At 38.0% G+C, this 20,836-nt stretch overlaps 1 protein-coding gene across 3 annotated transcripts in view; it reads right to left on the bottom strand.

Moving 5' to 3' along the window:
• The window catches only part of LRBA (LPS responsive beige-like anchor protein), a 427,822-nt gene extending 407,342 nt beyond the window's left edge, over nt 1-20,480 (bottom strand). For all 3 annotated transcript variants that reach the window (XM_088132764.1, XM_088132766.1, XM_088132765.1), the window contains exons 1-2: nt 20,175-20,480; nt 19,364-19,733 (exon numbers count right to left, since the gene is read on the bottom strand). In XM_088132764.1, the coding sequence (XP_087988890.1) occupies nt 19,364-19,588 (225 nt within the window). In that variant the 5' untranslated portion in view covers nt 19,589-19,733; nt 20,175-20,480. The remainder of the gene's footprint in view (nt 1-19,363; nt 19,734-20,174) is intronic.
• Between the last annotated feature and the right edge of the window lie 356 nt (nt 20,481-20,836).

Here is a 20,836-nt window from a genome sequence, read left to right as displayed (position 1 = left end):
ATTACCCGTGGGACTTATAAACCTCCTTATTTCTTTTTGTTATCATGGATTTTTATTATTAATAGTTTTTAATAAGCCGTCCTCTCCAAAAGGATATATATTGATCCAGTTTTACTCCCTTCCCTTTAACAAAAACATATTCCAGAAATTCACCCCATATAACATCAAAATCTTTCCTTTTTGCCAGACCCTTTTTATATTTTAATTCACATGTCAATTTATCATTAATAGCAATATTCCATATTTCTTTAAACCAATCTTCAAGCTCATACTCAAAATCCACTTTCCATTTTTTAACTATTATTAATCTTAAGGCAGTAACAAAAATTATCATCTCTTTCTTTTGCCATTCTAGTTTCATGTTTCCAAAATTTAACAGTAATGCAATTTTTGGACTTATTTGCAAATGAATAGATAATATTTCATTAATCTCAACAAAAACCTTTTCCCATATTTTTTTATTACCTTTTCACATTCCCACCATAAATGCAAATAAGTCCCAATTTCTTTTTTACACCTCCAACAATTTTTTAAATTACTTCTATTATAATAGATTAAAGTTGCTGGGGTCATGTACCATGTCCAAACTGTCTTATATCAATTCTCTTTAATTCTAACAGACATATTTTTCATAATTCTTTGTGTCCAAATCTTTGACCATTCCTCTTCTGTAATATTAATACCTAAGTCACTCTCCCAACTAAATTTCATTCCCTGTTGTGCTTGATTACCCTCTAACAATATTTTATATATTTTACCTACTAACCCTTTTGTTACTTTGTATCATTCTGTCTCATTTGTATTATTAATTCCTCAAATTTTGTTAATTGTCTACATTTGCTATATTGTTTTACCCAATTCTTAGTCCATGCTCCAATTGAAATACATTATACCAAGATATTTTACTTTGTTCAAATATTTCCTTTATATCATCTCTACAAGAAACTTCACTTAACCAATCTTTCAATCTTAATACTCCAGCTCGCTCCATATCTTTTATTAATCCTGCCTTAAGATTCTCTGGAAATCTTTCTAAATCTACAATTCAGGTCAGTGGTGATATTCCTGGACTAAATATTTTTTAATTTTTATGCCACATCTGTAGGCTGCCTTGTTTTAAAGAAAGGATGTTACTGTATATCTTTAACCATTTATGTTTTACATAGTCATGGACAACATGAACACTAGCAGTAAACTAATTTGAAATTAAACAGCAGACCTTAATCATTTAAACATTGGTCCATTTTTCTACTCTATGCAGGGGGAAAAGCTGTTAATTTTTAGTCATTCTATGCACTAACATCTCATTTCCATAGCAGTACGCTAGCAGAAAGAATTGTTAACAATTATACTGCTTCAGTAGGTCTTCGATAAGTACAAGCTACTTCATTATAACAAGCTGTACAATTTATTGACAAGATGTCTTGTTCTAGCCCATACAATTGTAACAGAAGAACAACAAACAGGGTTGAAAGTCACAAAGAACATGAAAAAACTATTCTGAAAATGGTTAATTGATATCAGATGTAGGACTACTAGACAGTCTAATCAATTGTGATGAGACCTTGATTACTCATTGTTACAAATCAGGAAATAACAAAAAGAATTGAAAAAAGCAATAAACAACCTCACCCAGTTATAATGTCAAGCATTCCCAGTTTGCCAACAACCTCATTTGATATCAGTAAAATGCTTTACAAAGTCTCCCTATTTTGTTATGACAGTAGAGTTCCGAGTATGACTGTACTAAAGGAGTAGTCTTGCAGTGAGAAAGAACTGAATCCTATATTATCTATATTTTTAATTAATCTTAATTTTAAAAAATCAGGTTGCAAATTCAAACTAAATATGCTAACTGAAGTGAATGGTGATATCAGTTTCTGATCATGTTAACTCACTGGTCCTGATCATTCAACAATAAAATAGAACATGCTTCTGAAGCTGATTTTGTTAATGTTGGAATCATACAGTGATTGGTGTAAAGGGCCATACTACTGTAATATTATGCTTTCATTGAGGAAATAATGTAATCTCAAGATCAAAATCATATACATTATGCACACAAAAATACAACCAATCAAATAGCACCAGGACATCCACAGAGTACACTGTCATGCCATAAAACACACACAAAACAAAGCCTCTCTCAGTATGGTAAAATTATCAAACATCTGGGGCTCAACACTTATAAGTAGGTTGCTCTACTGCCTGCCTGCCTACCTGCTACTATCTGTAGTTTTTGCAACATACCAAAAATAAAAAGCATGAGACAACTTCTAAAAACTAAACAGATGAAATTTCTCTAAGCAAAGTATTTGGTTTCATGGCAGAGTTAATATATGACCACCATATCACTTTTATTATCCAAGTTCCTTTGGGTCATAATTAAGTTTCTGAAAACAATATCTGTGTTTTAAATATGGAAAGCTAGCAAATTATACTACTGCATGCTTTTGACAGACCCTTCTAGATTAAAAATAAGATATGACATTTTATCTATATCAGACTTAAACTGCATTCTATGGCCTTGATATTTTGAATAAACTTTTAAAAATCCTAGGTGGTATGAAAGACAAAAAAAGAGAGAAAAAAAGAAACAAGAAAAAATTTAAAAAATACATCAACAACCAAATGAAATTCTCCCATACCTAACTTTCACAAAGAAGTTTCAGAAGTCAGTTGACAGCCACATTCAGACATAGGTTCATAAAACTATCTTCATATTCATAGCTAGAACCAATATGAAAGTGACACATTTGGGAACATACTATATTTTAAAAATGAAAATGAAACTTGAAAAAACATAAAGGTAGGTCTCAATTAGTATGGTTAATAAATCCCACAAAATGGTTGCGTTATTTGAAGTTACCCTATTCAAAGTGATATTTCTATAGAAAATATGATAATTGGTTCCAGCTGATGGAAATAGGTAATGAAAATTTTAAACATAAATGTTTATAAATATATTAATGAAATATTACAGTAAGGGATAAAAAGAATATATGTATAATTTAAATTTATAGTTAATAAAGTCACAGAGTAGTTCTAGAAAGCAAAATAAAACAAAAGAAATTCTACTGTAGATTCAGGCATTCTAACGTCCTATTTTAGTGTTGCTATGAACATGTTCATGTCATTCAATTACACCAAATTTTTGCTTTAATGTAATAATGAGCCTCTTCTTTTTAAAACTTGTACTGTTTTCCTTTGATGGAATCTTTCTTTTCTCCATTTTGCATGCACAAAGTTTAGCAGCATCTAAAACCCCAAAGGCAACTGAGCATGAGTTAGCCTTGCAAGAACTGAATTTTGGGTCTCATTAAATGCAACCCGGTCTCAATTTACAATTCACGCTAAATTGAATATTGCATTACTCAAACTCACACTAATTGTGATGTACCTGAACTAAAAATCTATCTATTGAAATAGCCAGTTTGGTGTAGTGGACAAAGTGCTGACCTATAAACCAGGAAACTGTGAGTTCGAGGCCTCCTTTAGGCATGAAAACCAGCTGAGTAACTTTAGGCAAGTCACTCTCTCTCAACCAACCTCACAGGGTTGCTATTGTGGGAAAAATAGGAGGCAGGAGGATTACATATATTCACTACCTTGAGTTATATATATATAAAGGTGGGATAAAATAACAATAATAATGTTAGAATTATTGAGCATGCATTATATATTTGGCCTGTGTGGCAAAGACTGACTTAAATCAAATGTTAGGATTGGTAGGATCTTGAGATTACTCTGCACGCAATCAGAAGTGTTAGTTTTATTAGTTAGTTCTATTAGATGTTAGTTCATGGAAGCAGAAATGGCCAGAGGGCATAAGACTTCAAAGTCAATGATGCAAGAGAGAAAGATATGATTCTCCAATGTACAATTATTTATTCTGCATTCACAACATGACAAAGTATCATCCCAAGGGAAGAAATCAAAATCTGTTTTAAAATCTAAATTTACCAATAATAAAAAAGGAAGATATTCATATTCATGTGTGTGTGTGTGTGTGTGTGTGTGTGTGTATGTATGTATGTGTATGTGTATGTGTATGTGTGTGTATATATATATATATATATATATATATATATATGAATGAATTTAGTATCTAATCAAATTTAAAAATAAAGCTCTAACAAGCAACGTGCAAAGGATATTTGTGAGGGAAATTCCCTGTGTCTCCAGAGATCACAGCTTGAGAGTGGCATATGGGTATCTCATAGTAGGGAACATAGGTAACTCAGTTGAACTGTTGGGTCCTTGGTGTTCTCTGAAGCTTGGTTGTTTTCCTGCAGATGTTTTGTTACCAGGCTTGATAACATCATCAATGCATGAGAGTGGAGCTGCTGATTTCTGTCTTGAGGTTGAAGCTAATAAACGCAACAGAACTGTATTTGCATTGTCTCTTGGAGTTCTTTGGGCTGAACCTGACATCAATCTCACCAGACTCGACCCTAGTTCCCAAGCCAGCCAGCCACAACACTGTGAATTCCTTAGGGAGGTGCCAGCCTCATCTTCTTGAACTTCCCACGTTCCTGTTGGAATCTAAGAACACCCTTATCTCCCTGAGCCTGGTCTTCATAAGTCCCTTCCATCACACCTCCCGATTGAGGAAGGGGCATAACTGACATACAACATGAAGTTGCACAAAGGCCCTCCTAGCCACGACTGCCACCTGCTCTTCGAACAGGAGTCATGAATCCAGGAGGACCCCCAGATTACGTACTGGGTCTGTCTGGGGTAGTGCAACCCCATCAAGAAACAAAGATGATAAACTCCGAGATCTTGAGACTCCCCGTACCCACAGACACTCAGTCTTACCAGGGTTCAGTTGAAGCCTGTTGTCCCCCATCCAGGCCCTACAGCCTCCAGGCACTGTGAAAGGGTAGCCACAACATCACTTAGGTCACCCGGGATGGAGATATATAATTGAATATCATCAGCTGATCTCACCCAACAGTTTCATGTAGATGTTAAATAGGAGCAGCAAAAGCACCGAACCCTGAGGAACCCCACAAAGTAGGGGCTGTGGGTTGGACCTCTTGCTCCCTATCAACACCGATTGGGTTCGGCCTTGGAGAAAGGAGCTGAACCAGCACAGCACTGTGCCACCCAGCCCCTACTCCTGCAGCTGATCCAAAATGATACCATGGTTGATGGTATTGAAAGCCGAAAGGTCAAGAAGAGCAAGGATGGACGGACTACCCTCATCCCACTCTCTCCAGAAATCATCTAAAAGCGCAACCAATGCTGTTTCTGTCCCATAACTGGGCCTGAAACCTGACTGATAGAGGTCCAGATAATCCGTTTCCTCCAGGATCCTCTGAAGCTGCTGCGCGACTACCTTTTCCACCACATTTCCTAAAAGGGGAAGGTAGGAAACTGGACAAAAATTGTCCAGAAAGGTGGGATCTAGCGACGGTTTCTTAAGGAAGCGGCGGACCAAACCCTCCTTAAAAGGTTTCGGGAACACCCCCTCTTGCAAGGATGGATTGACCACCACCAGTACACCCTAAACTCACCTCCTTGGCGGCTTTAACCAACTAGGAGGGACAGGGATCTAAAATACAGGTAGCCACTTTAACAGCCCCAAGGACCCTGTCTGCTTCCTCAGGGCAAACAGGATCAAACCATTCCCAGATAATTGGGTAAGACCGCTCCCCGGGCATCTCCACTGGACCTGCCTCACACTTGGCCTCCAACTGAGAACAGATCTGAGCAATTTTATCCATCAGGTGTTCAGCAAATTCCTCTGCATGGCCATGTAGATAGTCCTCTGAGCCCTCCCTACCCAGGAGGGACTGAGTGACCTTGAACAGGGCTGCCAGGTAACACTCTGAAGATGCAATAAGTACTATCTGGGACTATTAGTCCTGATAGTTGTATACAGCTTTTTGAATCAGAGACAACATGCCTTAAATACCAGTTGCTAAGGAGCAATTGTAGACAAAAGCCATCTCCCTTAAGTTTTGCTTGGTAACTTATACATGCATCAGCCAATGGATGACACAGAATGCTTTCATTCATAATACAAGAAAATCCTGTTTGGGTCAGACTAAAGTCCATCTAAGTCAAGTTAGATGTCCTTAGAGTTCACCAGCAGGCAAATTCTGAGCAAGAGAAGAACAGCATTCTAGTATTTTGCCAAGTCATCAGTGAATAAAAACTAGCCTTGAATATGGCTGCTTCATTTAATACAAAAGAGCTGAGGAATGACACATCGAAAGAAAATAGTGAGGACAAGCAATAGCTACAACTTTCCACCATATTCGTGCTTGCATTGAGAAGTGCAGATGGTAAAACATTTCCTTAAAACATTTCAATAATCGTGTTGGAGTACAGGAAGTCATAGGATGCTTCAACACCAGCAAAAATTATCCAGGAGAGAGGGAAGTTAAGTAGATGAGATGCAGCAAGCATCTTAGTTCAAAAGTGTCAATGGTCATTTGTGCCTCAAGTGAGAACTCTGGTTGTATTTGTTTGCTTTTTCAGTGGTGTTCTCAGGAGCCTTCTCCAACACCAAAGTTCAAAAGTGTCAATACTCTTTCTATCCTGCTTCTTCAAGGTCCAGTGATAAAATTACTGCCTGGAAATGTACAATTTTCAGGACATCTGGAAGTCATCAGATGTAGCCTAAAGCTACCTTCAATAGTCACAAAAATGATTACTGACATAAGACAAAATAATTTGACATACTGACATAATTTATGTTTAGATATTAAACAATCATTCAGATCATTTCAAGCAAATATTAAATTTCACTATCAAAAGAAAAATTAGTATCTTTATTAACTGTGAGCTTATCTACTTAAAGGAGAGCAACAGATAATTGTTTAGAGTTCCATTCATACTGGAACTATAAGGATAGAAATTGGATTAATAAGGCAATGCTTGCCTGACCAAGTATACTGTATACTATCTGAAACTGAATAGAAATGTAAAAGAGATTGCTTTCTCATTCCAGAATAAATGGAAAACATCCTTTTGTCCATTTGAACAAGACATAAAAATGGAGAAAATTGCTATCAAATCCTATTTCCTACCTATATTTTATTTTAAAAACCTGGATTAATCATAACCATGGTTAATAATTTCCTTATCTTCTCTCAAGGGTGATTTTCAACTTAACAAAGCTTATTACATTTATTTATATAACTTTCTTCTCCCAAACTTCCAGGCAGGTTTCAAACATAAAATACAATAAAATCCCATGAAATACCAAACATACAAATACTTGCATTATAATATGTATATAAAAATTCCAAACAATAATAGTAGCCCAACTTCACCACTAATATTCAAGACTGCCTGATTGTTTTAACACCTCACAGAAAGCTCCTTGTCTCCTTTAATCTTCAATTTAGTTCTTAAGCCACTGCCTTCTTTCATTAATCAGTTTCATTTAGGATATGGTAGCACTTGCCATTGATTATTAATTGGTCTTATATACTGATATTATGTCTATTCTGTATAATTATGCAATGACATTACAAAGGCTTATTTGATGTTGTACAGCAATATGGTTTGTACTCTGGTTATACCATTAAATGGAAAAAGTCTTATTTGCTTGAGGTGCACACGTGACAGCACTGCTCCACAAGCTGCATTGACTATCAGTATGCTTCCAGGTGCAATTCAAGGTACTGGTAGTTACCTTTAAGCCCCTTCATGGTTTGAGGCCAGCTAACTTACGGGACCATCTCTTCCAGATTGTTTCTACCTATCCCATCCAATCCAGTAGGAAAGGCATGTTGCAGGAACCACTGGCTAAGTGTCAGCTGGCGGGGCCAGAAGGAGAGCCTTTTCTGCTGTTGTGCCCACCCTATGGAACATTATCCCCCAGAGATCAGATTGGCCCCAACCCTGCTGGCGTTTCACAAGGCCTTAAAGACCTGGTTCTGTATTCTAGCCTGTGCCCCTGGGTGTTTGTCGGAGCCTGTCTCCTGGCCGTATTAGTGGCTGTTTGGATGTTTGTTTTTTCCCAGCTGCTATGTGTTTTAATTTTTCTGTATTTGTTTTGACTTACTTTTAATATTGTTGAATCAGAGTCATTTATTTGAGATGGGCGGCCACATAATCAATTAAATAAATAATATCTACTATAACTGTAGACTACTGTAAAAGATTAGGATTTACAATTTGTACAGACTCCAGAAAATAATTTGTTTTATATCTTTCTCAAACTATATCATAGATGCAATTTCAGTAGACATAACTCAATGGTTAACATTTCCATTAAATCTCTGGGTAAGATTATGCTATTAAAATGAATATTATATTGAGATTAATGTGTATTTTAAGACGAATTCCAATGTTAATTCCTATTACATACTTTACACAGATAGATATAATAGTGAGAAAATTGTTATGGTAGGATAAAGTCCCTCATATAACCTTTGCCAAACTGAGGTTACCTGGTGATAATGGAGAATTTAGCCTACCAGATTTCCATCTGTATTGTTAGGCTTTTATTTTAAAATTTATATTTCTTTGGAATGAGACTTTCTATGAATATTCCCTTCTTTGGACCTACCTGGAGAATCAATGTGTAATACCTCTGAAATCTTGGCAAATTTTAGTGTCCAGATATATTAAATAGGTATTCCCTGAAGTATTATCCTTTAATGATGTGTGGGACTATTGGGTTCATTTTTTGAGCACCAAGATGGTACCAATATAAATCAGTGCAACTGACACCACTACCATTTTTGTCATGCTAAAGCATGAATATATTCTTGCTAACAGAGAGCTTCTAGTTCCCCAACCCTCTTGGCCAAGGTTAACAGCCTCTAGTAGGCTATTTTCCATGTAAGGATGTTGATGGGAATCTGCTTGGTTTCAAAGGGAGAAAAAGTCAGTGCCCTGAGAACCAAGGTCAAATCTCACAATAGGAAACTGTAAATGAAGAGGAAGGGGAAAAATATTGGTACTCTAGAGGAAACAGCACACATATAGATGTCCTGACAGAGGAGCCCTTATCTGTCCAATAGGATGGAGCCCAGAGTAGTTGCCCACCTATGCAGGTTGTTGGCTGCTAGACCCTTGCAGGAAAACCAGAAGTTTCAGTATCCTGGCAAGTGTCACTACAAGACCCTTCCTCCTGCACTCCCCTTCAAAATCCCATCAAATCATTCAGCATATACTCTTTGTGGCTGGACATCTGGTCCCAAAATAAACTTCAGTGCTGAGCCTGGGAGGCCAGCTCTCAGAAGGTGTTCCTGTTCAACTTCCAAATGCAAAGGTTTAGCCATTCAGGTTCTGGGTACAGAAACAACCCCTGAATCAGACTGTCGGGCCAAACTGGTAGATACTACAGTAGCTTCTAGTCTACCTCCAAAGGGAAACAGTACCTTGGTGGCATTGTGGTTACAGAGCCTGTCTTTCCTCTAGCACTAACACCATCCAAAATGGTCTGTGATGTGAAGCTACACAAGACATGAGTAATTCTGATTGCCTCATTCTGGCCTGGAGGCCCTGGCGCTCCATGCTTGTGCCACTGGAACAACGAAAAATGTTTCATTTGTCTTGCTTACCACCACATGGGGGACGTGGTGGCGCAGCGGCTTAATGACGCTGAAAGTTGCCGGCCAGAAATGGTCGACGCTTCAGTGGTTCGAGTCCAGCCTTCGCATTAAACAGGGTGAGCTTCAAAGACAGGGAGGCTAAGTACTTTCCCACCAATTTACTCTAATGAGTAGTTTCATTCTGGAAGCCCTCTGATATTGTTCTATCTTGGTTGTTGAAATCTAGCTCAAACCAGTGTTAATTTTCCATTAATAAAATGCACAATGGGAAGTGACAGATAACAAGAGCCATAAGTGCATTCCCTAATGACATCATCAAAATTATATGTCAGTTATTCAGATTTCACTCAGTATGGATTTTCCCTTTAATATGGTTTTCTCACCTAATGAAGAGTTCAGAAAAATAATGAGAAAGTAAATTTTAGAAGTTTATTAAATGAGAATAATATTCCTCATCTTCCTAAACCAAACAGGGAAACCTAGAAGTAGAAAAAAGCTGGAAGCATGGCCATGCATTTAATATAAGCTATAAATTAATCAAATAATATCCCAAGAATTACTCTAGTATTTTAGATTTCTCCACATATTTCTGTTTACTACACTTTGAGTTCAATAGACAAATAGCCCTCTGGAATGAGGTCCCCTTGAGATCGGGACAGTTCCCCTCCCCCCCCATGGTGTTCTGGAAGGCTATTTTCCCAGGCCTTGGAATAGGGGAAATATAATCACCATTGTTAGAGGTATTTGATATATGTTATATATGTGTTGAGTTAGTTTCAAGATTGCGATTTTGTTAATTCCCTTATTATATTAAAAGTGAGGTAAGAAGAGTATTGACACTTTTGAACTCTGATGTTGGAGAAGATTTCTGAGAAAACCATGGACAGCCAAGAAAACAAATGAATCATTGAACAAATCAACCCAGAGTTTTCACTTGAGGCAGAAATAATCAGGGTCAAATTATCCTATTTTGACACATTATGCAAAGACCTAGTTCTCTGGAAATAACTCTAACACAAGGAAAAGTGGGAAAAAAGAGAAGAGGACAACCAGCAGCATAGTGGATAGACTCACTTACAGCGGCGATGGGTACATCGTTGGAAGACCTGAAGGACCAGGTTAGAGACAGACTGTCATGGAGGAAATCTATCTATGTGGTTGCAAAGAGTCGACCCTGACTTGATGGCACATAATCAATCAATCTGTACTCTATTTTTTTATATTGTAAGCTGCCCAGAGTTGCTCTGGAGTCGGGTGACACCAAAATTGAAGCAAATAAATGCTAAAAAAAAAAAAAAAATACCCAATATGAAATGAGAAGGAAGTGGAAGCTGATATGAGCATTCTGGACCTGGGCAAATCAGTCTTTAAAAAGCTGTGATAATATGTTGAAACTCTTCACTCAAAATTATACGATACATTTTTTGTTTGCTTGTTTTGTGCCTTTGAGTCAGCGTTGACTCCTAGCAACTGCCTGGTCTAGTTGCTGCAGTTTTCTTGGCAAGGTTTTTCGAAAGTGGTTTGCCACTGCCTCCTTCCTAGGGCTGAGAGAGAGTGACTGGCCCAAGGTCACCCAGCCAGCTTTATACCTAAGGCAGGACTAGAACTCATGGTCTCCTGGTTTCTAGACTGGTGCCTTAACCACTACATCAAACTGGCTCTCTATATGATATCTTTACTTAAGTATTTACAAATAAGTAAAGTATTTACATTTAAAGGATTGTAGAGAAGCTTCAATGGCACCTTTGCTTATGGTTATACTTTAATCACTAATTTTTATGCAATTTTTGTATATTCCAAAAAAAGCTTGACTATTGCTTTGTCACATCTTTTTTTAGTACCAACATGCTATACTAATCAGGAACTGCCAGCAGAGAGGGGCAACATATATTTTAAGCTTTTGATGTCCTAAATACTTTACTATGCTCCATCATATCAGTGTTGCTAAATTTGAATATCTTGTGTTCTTGTATTTGAAATATATATATATTTCATATGTATTATTGTATACATATTATTTTTGCTTACACACCAAATAAAACAAAATTAAACAAAGTACACAAATTAAAAAAATTAACAGGTAAAAGGCACTTTCCATAATTTATAATTAATGTTCTTTTGGTTGCCATCAAAGGCAGGCAGTTCTCCATAATGAAGCAAAATCTTTTCAGAAGGAAAGATGGAAGAAAGGGAGGGAGGGAGGGAAGACAAACTAGTTTCTATCGGATTAACAATTTTAAGGTTATTAATTATTTTAAACCACCCACACTTAACAAGAACATGGCAATATACAATTCTTACCTAGGAGTAAATCCTACTGTACTTAGTTGTACTTACCTCCAAGTACTGTAGTTTGCAGAAATTTTTAAAGTATCTCAATTTTTTATAATAGATCTGTATGTTTATGAAGATTCTCAGGCATCCAGGTGGAATTGTCTGGAGGTTGAGCCATGGCAACTGGACTTCTTTTCTTTTTGGTTAGAGATGTTTCGCTACTTGTCCAAGCAGCTTCTTCAGATTGAAGAAGCTGCTTGGGCAAGTAGCGAAACATCTCTAACCAAAAAGAAAAGAAGTCCAGTTGCCATGACTCAACCTCCAGTATAATAGTCTGGCTACTTCAAAGGAAGAAAAATTTGCTATTAAGATAAGGAAAGCCTAAAATGTTCTGTCAAGAGTCTGGTCTTCTCTGTTTGACATGAACTCTGGGTAAGCAATTTCAGAACAAAAGACTTAATAATAACAACTTGAAACTGCATATATTCCAGAAGTAACACACTATGTAACTTGTTCTGTTCATTTGTAGCACCTTACAGCTTTTCAGAGGACCTTAAAAACCAAAGTTGCTTTCTGTTACAGGTAGTCCTCAACTTACGACCATTTGTTTAACGACCATTTGAAATTACAATGGTGCTGAAAAAAGTGACTTACGACCAGTCCTCACATTCATGAATGTTGCAGCATCCCCATGGTCACGTGATCAAAATTTGGGCACTTGGCAAAGAGCGTGTATTTATGACCACTGGAGCATCCTAGGGTCATGTGACCATTTGTGACCTTCCCAGCCAGCTTCTGACAAGCAAAATCAATGGAGAACCATATGATTCACTTAACGACTGCATGATTCATTTAATACATGATTCACTTAATCACCATGGTGATTTGCTTAACCACTGCAAAAAATGTCATAAAATTGGGTGAAGTCATGTAATGCCTCACTTAACAACCACACCACTTAATGACAAATTTTCTGGTCCCTATTGTGGTCATAAGTCAAGGACTACCTGTACAATATTATTTGGTACTATGACTAAAAAAAGAAAAAGTAAATGGAAGAATTTGCACAAATAATATTCAAAAGTTAAATAGCCCAATAATCTTGGATTAGCAATGTATAATGGTCTCCTAGGATATTATTTCTGATAGCAACTCTATCAAAAAAATTCTATGTAGGCACCGTATGGCATTATTCAGTGTTGAAATACAAGCTACCGTTAACATATTGCTGGTACAATTTCAATTACCTAACTCACTCTCAAATAATGGCCTGGCAACCAGTTTATATAACTTGGCAAGGTTGCATGAAGTGGAAATAAATTTTCAATACATGCTCAAAAAACTTCCTATTTACATTTATGCAATGCTGAAATTGTGAAAGAGATTAAACGCAGAATGATAATCTGCCAATTTTTCACCTGCTTCTCAAGTAACTAGAATCTATGCTACTGATGGTCTGATGACTTCCTTATAAATATATGTGTGTAACTGGAAGAGGAAACAAATCTGCAAAACCCAATTATTGAAGAGGCATCATTTCCTATCAAAATTGGTGTGCTCCGCCATAGCGTATTAGCTTTATAGGAATTAGAGAAAGAATATGCCTTCTTAGAAAATAACCTATATTAAGGTATGCATTGAGTATTTTTTGACAGGACAGAAACTTACAATCTGTATTATTTTATAATTAAAATAATGGCTTGCAAGATACAGTATATCTGGTTAAATATGCACAGAGAAAATCCTTAAAAATCAGTACAATAAAGTTTAAGCAGAAGAATCAGTCTTATTACATTTCTTTATGAATCTACCTGACTATTTTTGACATGTATAATCAAGCAAGAAATTATATTGCCAAAAATCCCAAGACTGAAACACCTCTAAAAAGTATGTCATGACAAACGCAGAGAGAGGCATTGTTCATATCCTATGTATGTGAGACTAGACTGAAGCTGCCATAACCTAAAGATGAAGCAGGCACGTAAGCAGAGAGGACAAAAGCCAGGAATCTTATCTATGAGATCCCTTCAGGGAGGTAGATAAGAAGAAAGCAAGTCGTTAAGGAAAATTAAGGAAAAAACAAAGGACCTGAACCAGAAAGAGGAGGTTGGGCCTGAGCACGTGGAAGCCCTCACCCCAATCCCATCAACTTGTACTTTTGGGGATAAAAGGGGTCCCAAAGCCCGCCCACTCTGGGTCGTCTGAGTCGTCTTGGTCATCTGAGTCATCCAGACTTGGCGGCTTCTGTCCCTCTAGCTAGTGCCTGGCAGCCTAGTTGGGAAGGACATGGGTAAGTGTGTGTGTGTATGAGGAAGAGCAAATGTACCTTGCAACCAGTAAAGTTTTGCTGTTACTTTAAATTCACTGGGTCTCCGTGTATTACAAAGAACCTCTTGTGCCTCAGTGTTCGGTTGGAAGTGATTTGTGTGTATCCCTAATTATTTCCCCGCTGTTGACCAGGGCTCTGTGTCTGTCTGCTCCAGCCGCACCTATCTGGAAACCCAGGTAGAAAGCAAGGGGGGCTGACAAGATCCGTGTGCCTCAACAGGCTGTGAGTGTGTGAGTGAGTGACCATAAGCCAAACCTGGGAGCAGCGTGTGTAACATGTACCAGCTAATAGTGAAACGCCAGTCTCCACAGGCAGGATAATGTATGAAATGAAACTGCAACTTTTCGGGGGATGGGGATGTGCAGAGTGTATGTCTAATCAACACCCTAGCCCTAACCCTAACTTCCTACGCTACTTGGGGCTAGGGTGTGAAAAAGCTAACACTAATTGTAACATTGAGAAAATTTGAAGTTTGCATTTCAGTACAAAGAAATAAACAATCACTATGCCCCAACCAAAGGCTTTATGACTTAAATTACAGGTTTTTAAAGAATGTTTTTGGGGACTAGGGTTTCATTCATATTATTTAAAACAGACAGTCTCTGTAGACTATTTATACCAGGGCTATACCTTGGTATATGAGTTTAGGCCCACTTAGGAACAATGATGGATTTACTTTTGAATGAAGTTCATAGTATGTTCATGAGATAGCCAGGATACTGGCTTTGATTTGATGTAATTAAACAACCTATAAGGACTATAAAACAAACAGCACACTAAAACTTTTGCAAAGTTTTCGTATGTAAGCAGGATTAGTATAAAAGAAAAAAAGATTCAGAATTCAGGATACTGATCCAATATTACTCCACAAAACTCCAATATTAGTCCTAGAACTAAATATTCTTCGAGGCACCCTGTTTGGGATAGCACACAGGTAGCTTCTAATGCTACTACCTGTCTTTCAAGCGCTGCCCCGCCTGGCCAACAGCCTGACCCTGATGTAACTGAGACATAGGGGTCTTACACTATCTGCTGTTTTCTGATGACTAAAATGTAAAATTCAAAAACTCAACTAATTTCAAAGGTAAAAACCTCCTGGCCATCTAGCACGGAGATATGTGGTCAGAAGAACCAAACCTTTTTTGGGAAACAAACCCATCTCACAGATAAACAAAATCAAGCTTTACTTAAAAAATAAAAAAAAGTAAAATATAGAAGTCATTTTAAATTTTAAATATAAAAATGAAATATTCAGTGCTGAAGAAGATTAATTCCAGAGCTGTCCAATCACAATAGAAAGCTATTTAAAAGAAATGTGTTTTAAAAAATGCAGTATTCCAGGCAGACAATAAGGTGACAGTGTTTTGTTACAAATGGCTCATTTAAAAAAATTTTTTGCTCTAAAGCTTCATAAAAAACCAGAACTTGTTAGATGTTTCAAATTAAAATTACAAGTCACAAGAAAATTATACAGAAAATTGGTATCTTCGTGCATAACATGTTATGGACTTCTCTGAGGCTGAAGAGGAAAACCCTAGAGGACTACCAGCTTACAATTCAAGAGGCAACTGGCTATCAGCTACCTGTGAATGATGGGTATGACTCAGTTCAGATGGTCACTGATTTCAGCCGGAAGGAGTCAGAACCTGTCTTTGGGCAAGTGCCAAGCACTAAATCATACTACTAGCTAAGGTAGGCTGTGCAGTGGAGGTCAGCACAGTTCTGTAAGAGGAGATAGCATTTATACCTCTTATTAAGCTCAAACAGCTCTGTAACAGGAAGCTGTAAAATTCCTTGTTGGAAAACTCTATTTTCCGTGGATTTTTTTTAGAGCAACCTGATGTCTATCTTGGACTCCTCTTAACAATCCTGTCTCCAAACTCTTAGTTTAACTATTAGTTTGTGGTTACAGCATACTTTACTAGCCAAGCAAAACTCTCTGAACCCTCCAAGTCCTTCGCTCATAGCTTTGCCTTGGCTACTGGTGGAAGATATATCACACATTAATAAAAGTTCTGACTTGTAACTGCCTTTCTGGTTGCACCGTCTAAGGACTGCATAGGACACAAACTAACACATGGACAAAACGCAGGGAAATAAAAACCTTAGACTTCCACAATACATAAAAACAATTCAAGAACCTAACACAAGTTCCCAGCTAGACTTTTACTTCTCTTTACAGTAATATTAGTACCTGAAGCATCTTTCCTCTGCTTCAATCTTCCTGGATTTCCCACAATTTCAAAAATTCCAAATTTTAATAAGAAGCTGTGGGGAGATGGTAAACCCACTTTTTTCTAGCCTCACTCAAAAACTTCTCTAGTGTTCTGCCCTATTTTTTAAAAAATAAAAGTTTTTTCCCATATCTCTAACAGACAGAGGAGCCAGGGTAATCTGACTCAGTATATGACCAAGAGTCACATTTCACCCGACAAAATGTGGAACATCTCCAGTTGCAAGAAGGGGAGGGTGTATTAGTCCTGCCCAACTGACAGACAAACTATGTTTACACTAAATAGTTAAAAGAAATCCTTCAGAATGTTCATTAAGTATCCAGTCTGATTGTTTAAAAATTAAATAGATGAGCGCGCATAGAAATTAACATATTTTCCTCAAGGGAAAGGAGAGCATTGGCTTGTGGAAGAGTATACACTTCTCAAACTGAAGTTCAACCACAGTATTACACTATTTCTCAGCAGAAATAGTCTTATATCCAGACTAATTTCAAAGTGTTATAGGTGGATTATGCCAGATGAAGATGGGGCTGGGCAGAAGATGTGCAGTGAAGTTTGGGTTTCCCACTGATTATTTGTTCCTAGCTCTACCTATTACCCAACTCCCAAAAAATTGTGTATAACAACAAAAAAAAAAAAGCCTATCCATTCTAGAAAAGAAGAGCCAATCGTAGTGGATAGCCTTTCCCAAAGGTCCTTCCAAATGCTAGTGGCGTGCTAACTGTACCTGATTTGAAATGTTCATATACAGGTAGCCCTCACTTAATGATCCCAGTAGGGACCGGAAAATTCATTGTTAAGCAGGGTGGTCATTAAGCAAAGCATCACATGACCACACCCAATTTTATGACCTTTTTTGTGGCGATCATTAAGCAAATCACTGCAGTTAAGTGAGTCATGTGATCGTTAAGCTAATCACATGGTTCCTTATTGATTTTGCTTGCCGGAAGCCGGCTGGGAAGGTCACAAATGGTGATCACGTGACCCTGGGACACTGCAACTGTCTCAAGTGTGAGCTTGTTGCCAAGCACCCAGATCACGATCACATGACCACAAGAGTGCTGCAACGATTGTAAGTGCGAAGACCGGTCATAACTTTTTTCAGCACCATCATAACTTCAGACAGTCGCTAAACGAATGGTCATTAAGCGAGGACTACCTGTATATAAATGTGAATATACACAAGCAGGAGACAACTGAAATTGACGAACAGCCTAATTCACTACAAGATACCTTGGTATGCCTAGACAGGGAGAGAGGCAATTTCATATTTAGTTTGTGCAAGGTTCTATATTTCAATTTTTATCATTTTTAACAAAATTTTAAGTCATAAATGCAATCTCAGTTATTCATTTTCAAACAGGCTGAAATGAAATACACTAAATTGCTGATCAAACACACTTGCAATACTTTACATAAGATGCTGCAAACCTCTAGAGAGTTCAATAGACTTTTATATTTTTATAAGCATAAAAAATGTGGTTGCCAGATACTTTTTGATCCGGGAATTAATGTGTAAGGTGTTTTGCTTGCTGCCGTAGAAAAATGAATAAACATTTTGGATTTATACATCAAAAGCCAGCAAGTTAAAGACAATAGAGACTAGTGCAATATATAACACAGAATAATCATTTATTCCATAATTATTTTAGACAAATTTTCTATTTCTGTAGCTTACACCTCTAGCAAATACTTAGCAAATGCTTAGGGGCTTAAATGAATACACATGCATAATCCTTAAATTATACTTCAAGGTAAAGAACTGTTATAAATATACCAGGATAAAATAATCCAAGAATTTCTCTTATTATAGTTGTTACTACATGTTTTATTAAATTAGGAATATTCTTTCACTAATTTACATTGCAGATCCTAAATTTAAGTAAACATTTCAGATTTTATCTATATCAAGTTGTATCAAATTCAAGTAGAACCTTGTGAAAGTATAGGCTATAACTTTTAAGGAAAGATCTCGCCTACTTAATCCAATACAATTCATTATTTTTCTGCCAGTTCAGAAACTTATCCAAATCCAAAAATTGTTTACAAAATAAAAGTTAGAAAAGTTAGATCAGAAATGTACATATTGTGTGGCCAAACAATTTTATTTCAGCTTTTATTTATTTATTTATTTATTAAATTTATATGCTGCCCATCCCCCCCAGATGGGACTCTGGGTGGCTCACAATTAAAATCCAAATGTTAAAAACAGTCAAAATATAAATATCCATATTAAATTAGCTAAAAAAATAAAAAAACTTTTAGGGCCAATTTCAGATGTGAGACATTTCGAAGTATGGTCTTAAAAGTCAACCCAATCATTCTGAATCATGGCTCAGCCAGAGGAAGTAATCATTCTCATATTCTAAAGTTTATCAATACTGTATATCAGCTGCCCAGAATATCACATCATTACTGTTGTCTGTCACAAGGCTGTATTACTCAAATTTAATGTCACTATTCCTCAAAGCCTAATGTTTGTGTTTAATATTAATCAGCTTAAACACTTTTCTAAGAGAACTTTCACTACTACAAAGAGTGTCTGCAGTACAAATAATAATGACATACCTTATAGCTGTGTCTATAAATTTGTTGAGCCATCAATTACAGTAGTATATTGATATAGTAGTTGAATGTTACAGATATAATAGCATATATTTTTAGGGTGCAAATTTTAACATCTACCTATTCTTGCTTTATGTTTATAAAGGTATAAGTGGCATAAAACTTCTTTGACAAAAAGAATTTGGAACCAGGTTCCAGAAAATTCAAGCAAAAATAAAAACTATGAGAAACAAGCAACGCAGCCTTAAATGTGTTAGTCACCATTTCTTCCAGAAAAAATACAGTAGCTTGCCGGACTCACCATTCTGTAACAAATGGCTAGGTGCGTACATTTGTGTTTAACTACAGTAATACGAAGATGTATAGAATGTGTATTATTTCATCATATGCTTTTCCTCATTTGTAGAAGAAAAAAAAGCAAAAGATAATTGACTCACCAGATTGAACACGGTTTCTACTATATCCCTGTTGGATACTTCCCCAACTTCCACCAATCCTGTCAGAACAGCAAATTTCATCCTGATCCCCCGGATAGGGATTCCTGGATTCAAAGACTGCTTTTCAGCTGAGCTTCCATCTTTTCCTTGTCCAGTACCACCTCCCCCTCCTTCATCATCCCCTGTTGGCCGAGAGGAAGAGCTCTGTCTGTCTTCACTAGCCATAGCTAGTTCACCTCCAGAAATACAGAACACGCTATCTACCCTGGGTCTTTAGGTTCAGTTTCCGAAGCACCCTGGATGCAGTCCAGCAACTTGAGCGCCGAGACTCTTCCTCGTCTTCCCTCAGTGTCAGGATCTGGGCAATGGTCTGTTTACATGGGGACATTCCAGAAAGACAACAGTAAGCATAGACACCAGTTAAAAGCATCTGCAAGCCTGCCATTTACCTAACTGTAAAACTCTGCTCCATTCTTGAAGCACACGCCTACTCCGTCCCTCCCTCTCCCTCAATAAAGCAAGAGCAGGAGCAACCACATCATACAGGTAAGCTCCTCCTCGCCCCAAACGTTAAACTTGCTTGCACCGGAGGAAAAAAGATGGTTTCCCAAAAGACTGTTTAAAAGAAAAAAGATGTGGTAGATTTGAAAGACGCACCACCCTCCCCCAGGTTATTCTACAGCCTCTCCTGCTGCTGTCCTTGTCTTTCAGCAGCCAGCGTAGGAGCAAGCGCTCTTCCTCTTCTGTCCCCTCTCGCGCGCAGTCACAGGTGCAAGGACAAAGTAGGGCCAGCGAGGAAGTTCGCACTCACCCAGCCGAGCTCTCCGCTCCCGCGGCGAACGGGGCCAAGGGGCAGGGGACGCTCCTTCTAACGCCCGGCGGCTGCTCCAGGCGGGGAGATGTCTTCTTCGTTTCCCCCACCGCCAGACTGGCGCTGCCGACCTGGGCTGGATAGAAACAAAGGAGGAGTTTCCGCTTTAGGGAAGGAGCCTGAAGTTTTTCCGTGCAGCTACTTCACTCCGCAGTCGCCACAGTTGGCTCGTCCATTGCTTCCTGCTTGCTTCACTTGCTGCCGCTCGCTGCCGCCATGATAGCGCTGAGCCGAGCCCCAGGAGAGTTGCCGGGCGAGCCACAGTGCGCCTGCGCGGTGACGGACAGGCGGGGCAGGCAGCGAGCGGGACGCGGCGGGCTCGGGAAATGAGGCTTCCGCGCAGCCTCAGGTGAGTTCAGGTGTGTCCAGGTGAGAGACAGAGTGTGTGAAGTAGGAAGGAGAAGAAGAAAGGGCTGGCCTCTGTTTTCCTTGCGGTAATGGAGGAGGCAGCTTTCAGTAAAAACTGTAGCTAAGAAGGAAGATGGAAAATCCGTTTTTAGTAACGGATTAGGCACCGAAGTAAATCCTATTTCTTGAGCTCCAGGCTCCGTTTTGTTAGGCGGTTTTGGGAAGGAAATTGATGATTGATAAAGTCGGCAGGA

Source organism: Python bivittatus, unplaced genomic scaffold, assembly GCF_059951505.1.
Source record: "Python bivittatus isolate LINGU-HERP-01145 unplaced genomic scaffold, Pbiv_v1 ctg000070_np1212, whole genome shotgun sequence".
Classification (NCBI taxonomy): Eukaryota; Metazoa; Chordata; class Lepidosauria; order Squamata; family Pythonidae; genus Python; species Python bivittatus.
This window is presented reverse-complemented; position numbering and strand designations above follow the sequence as displayed.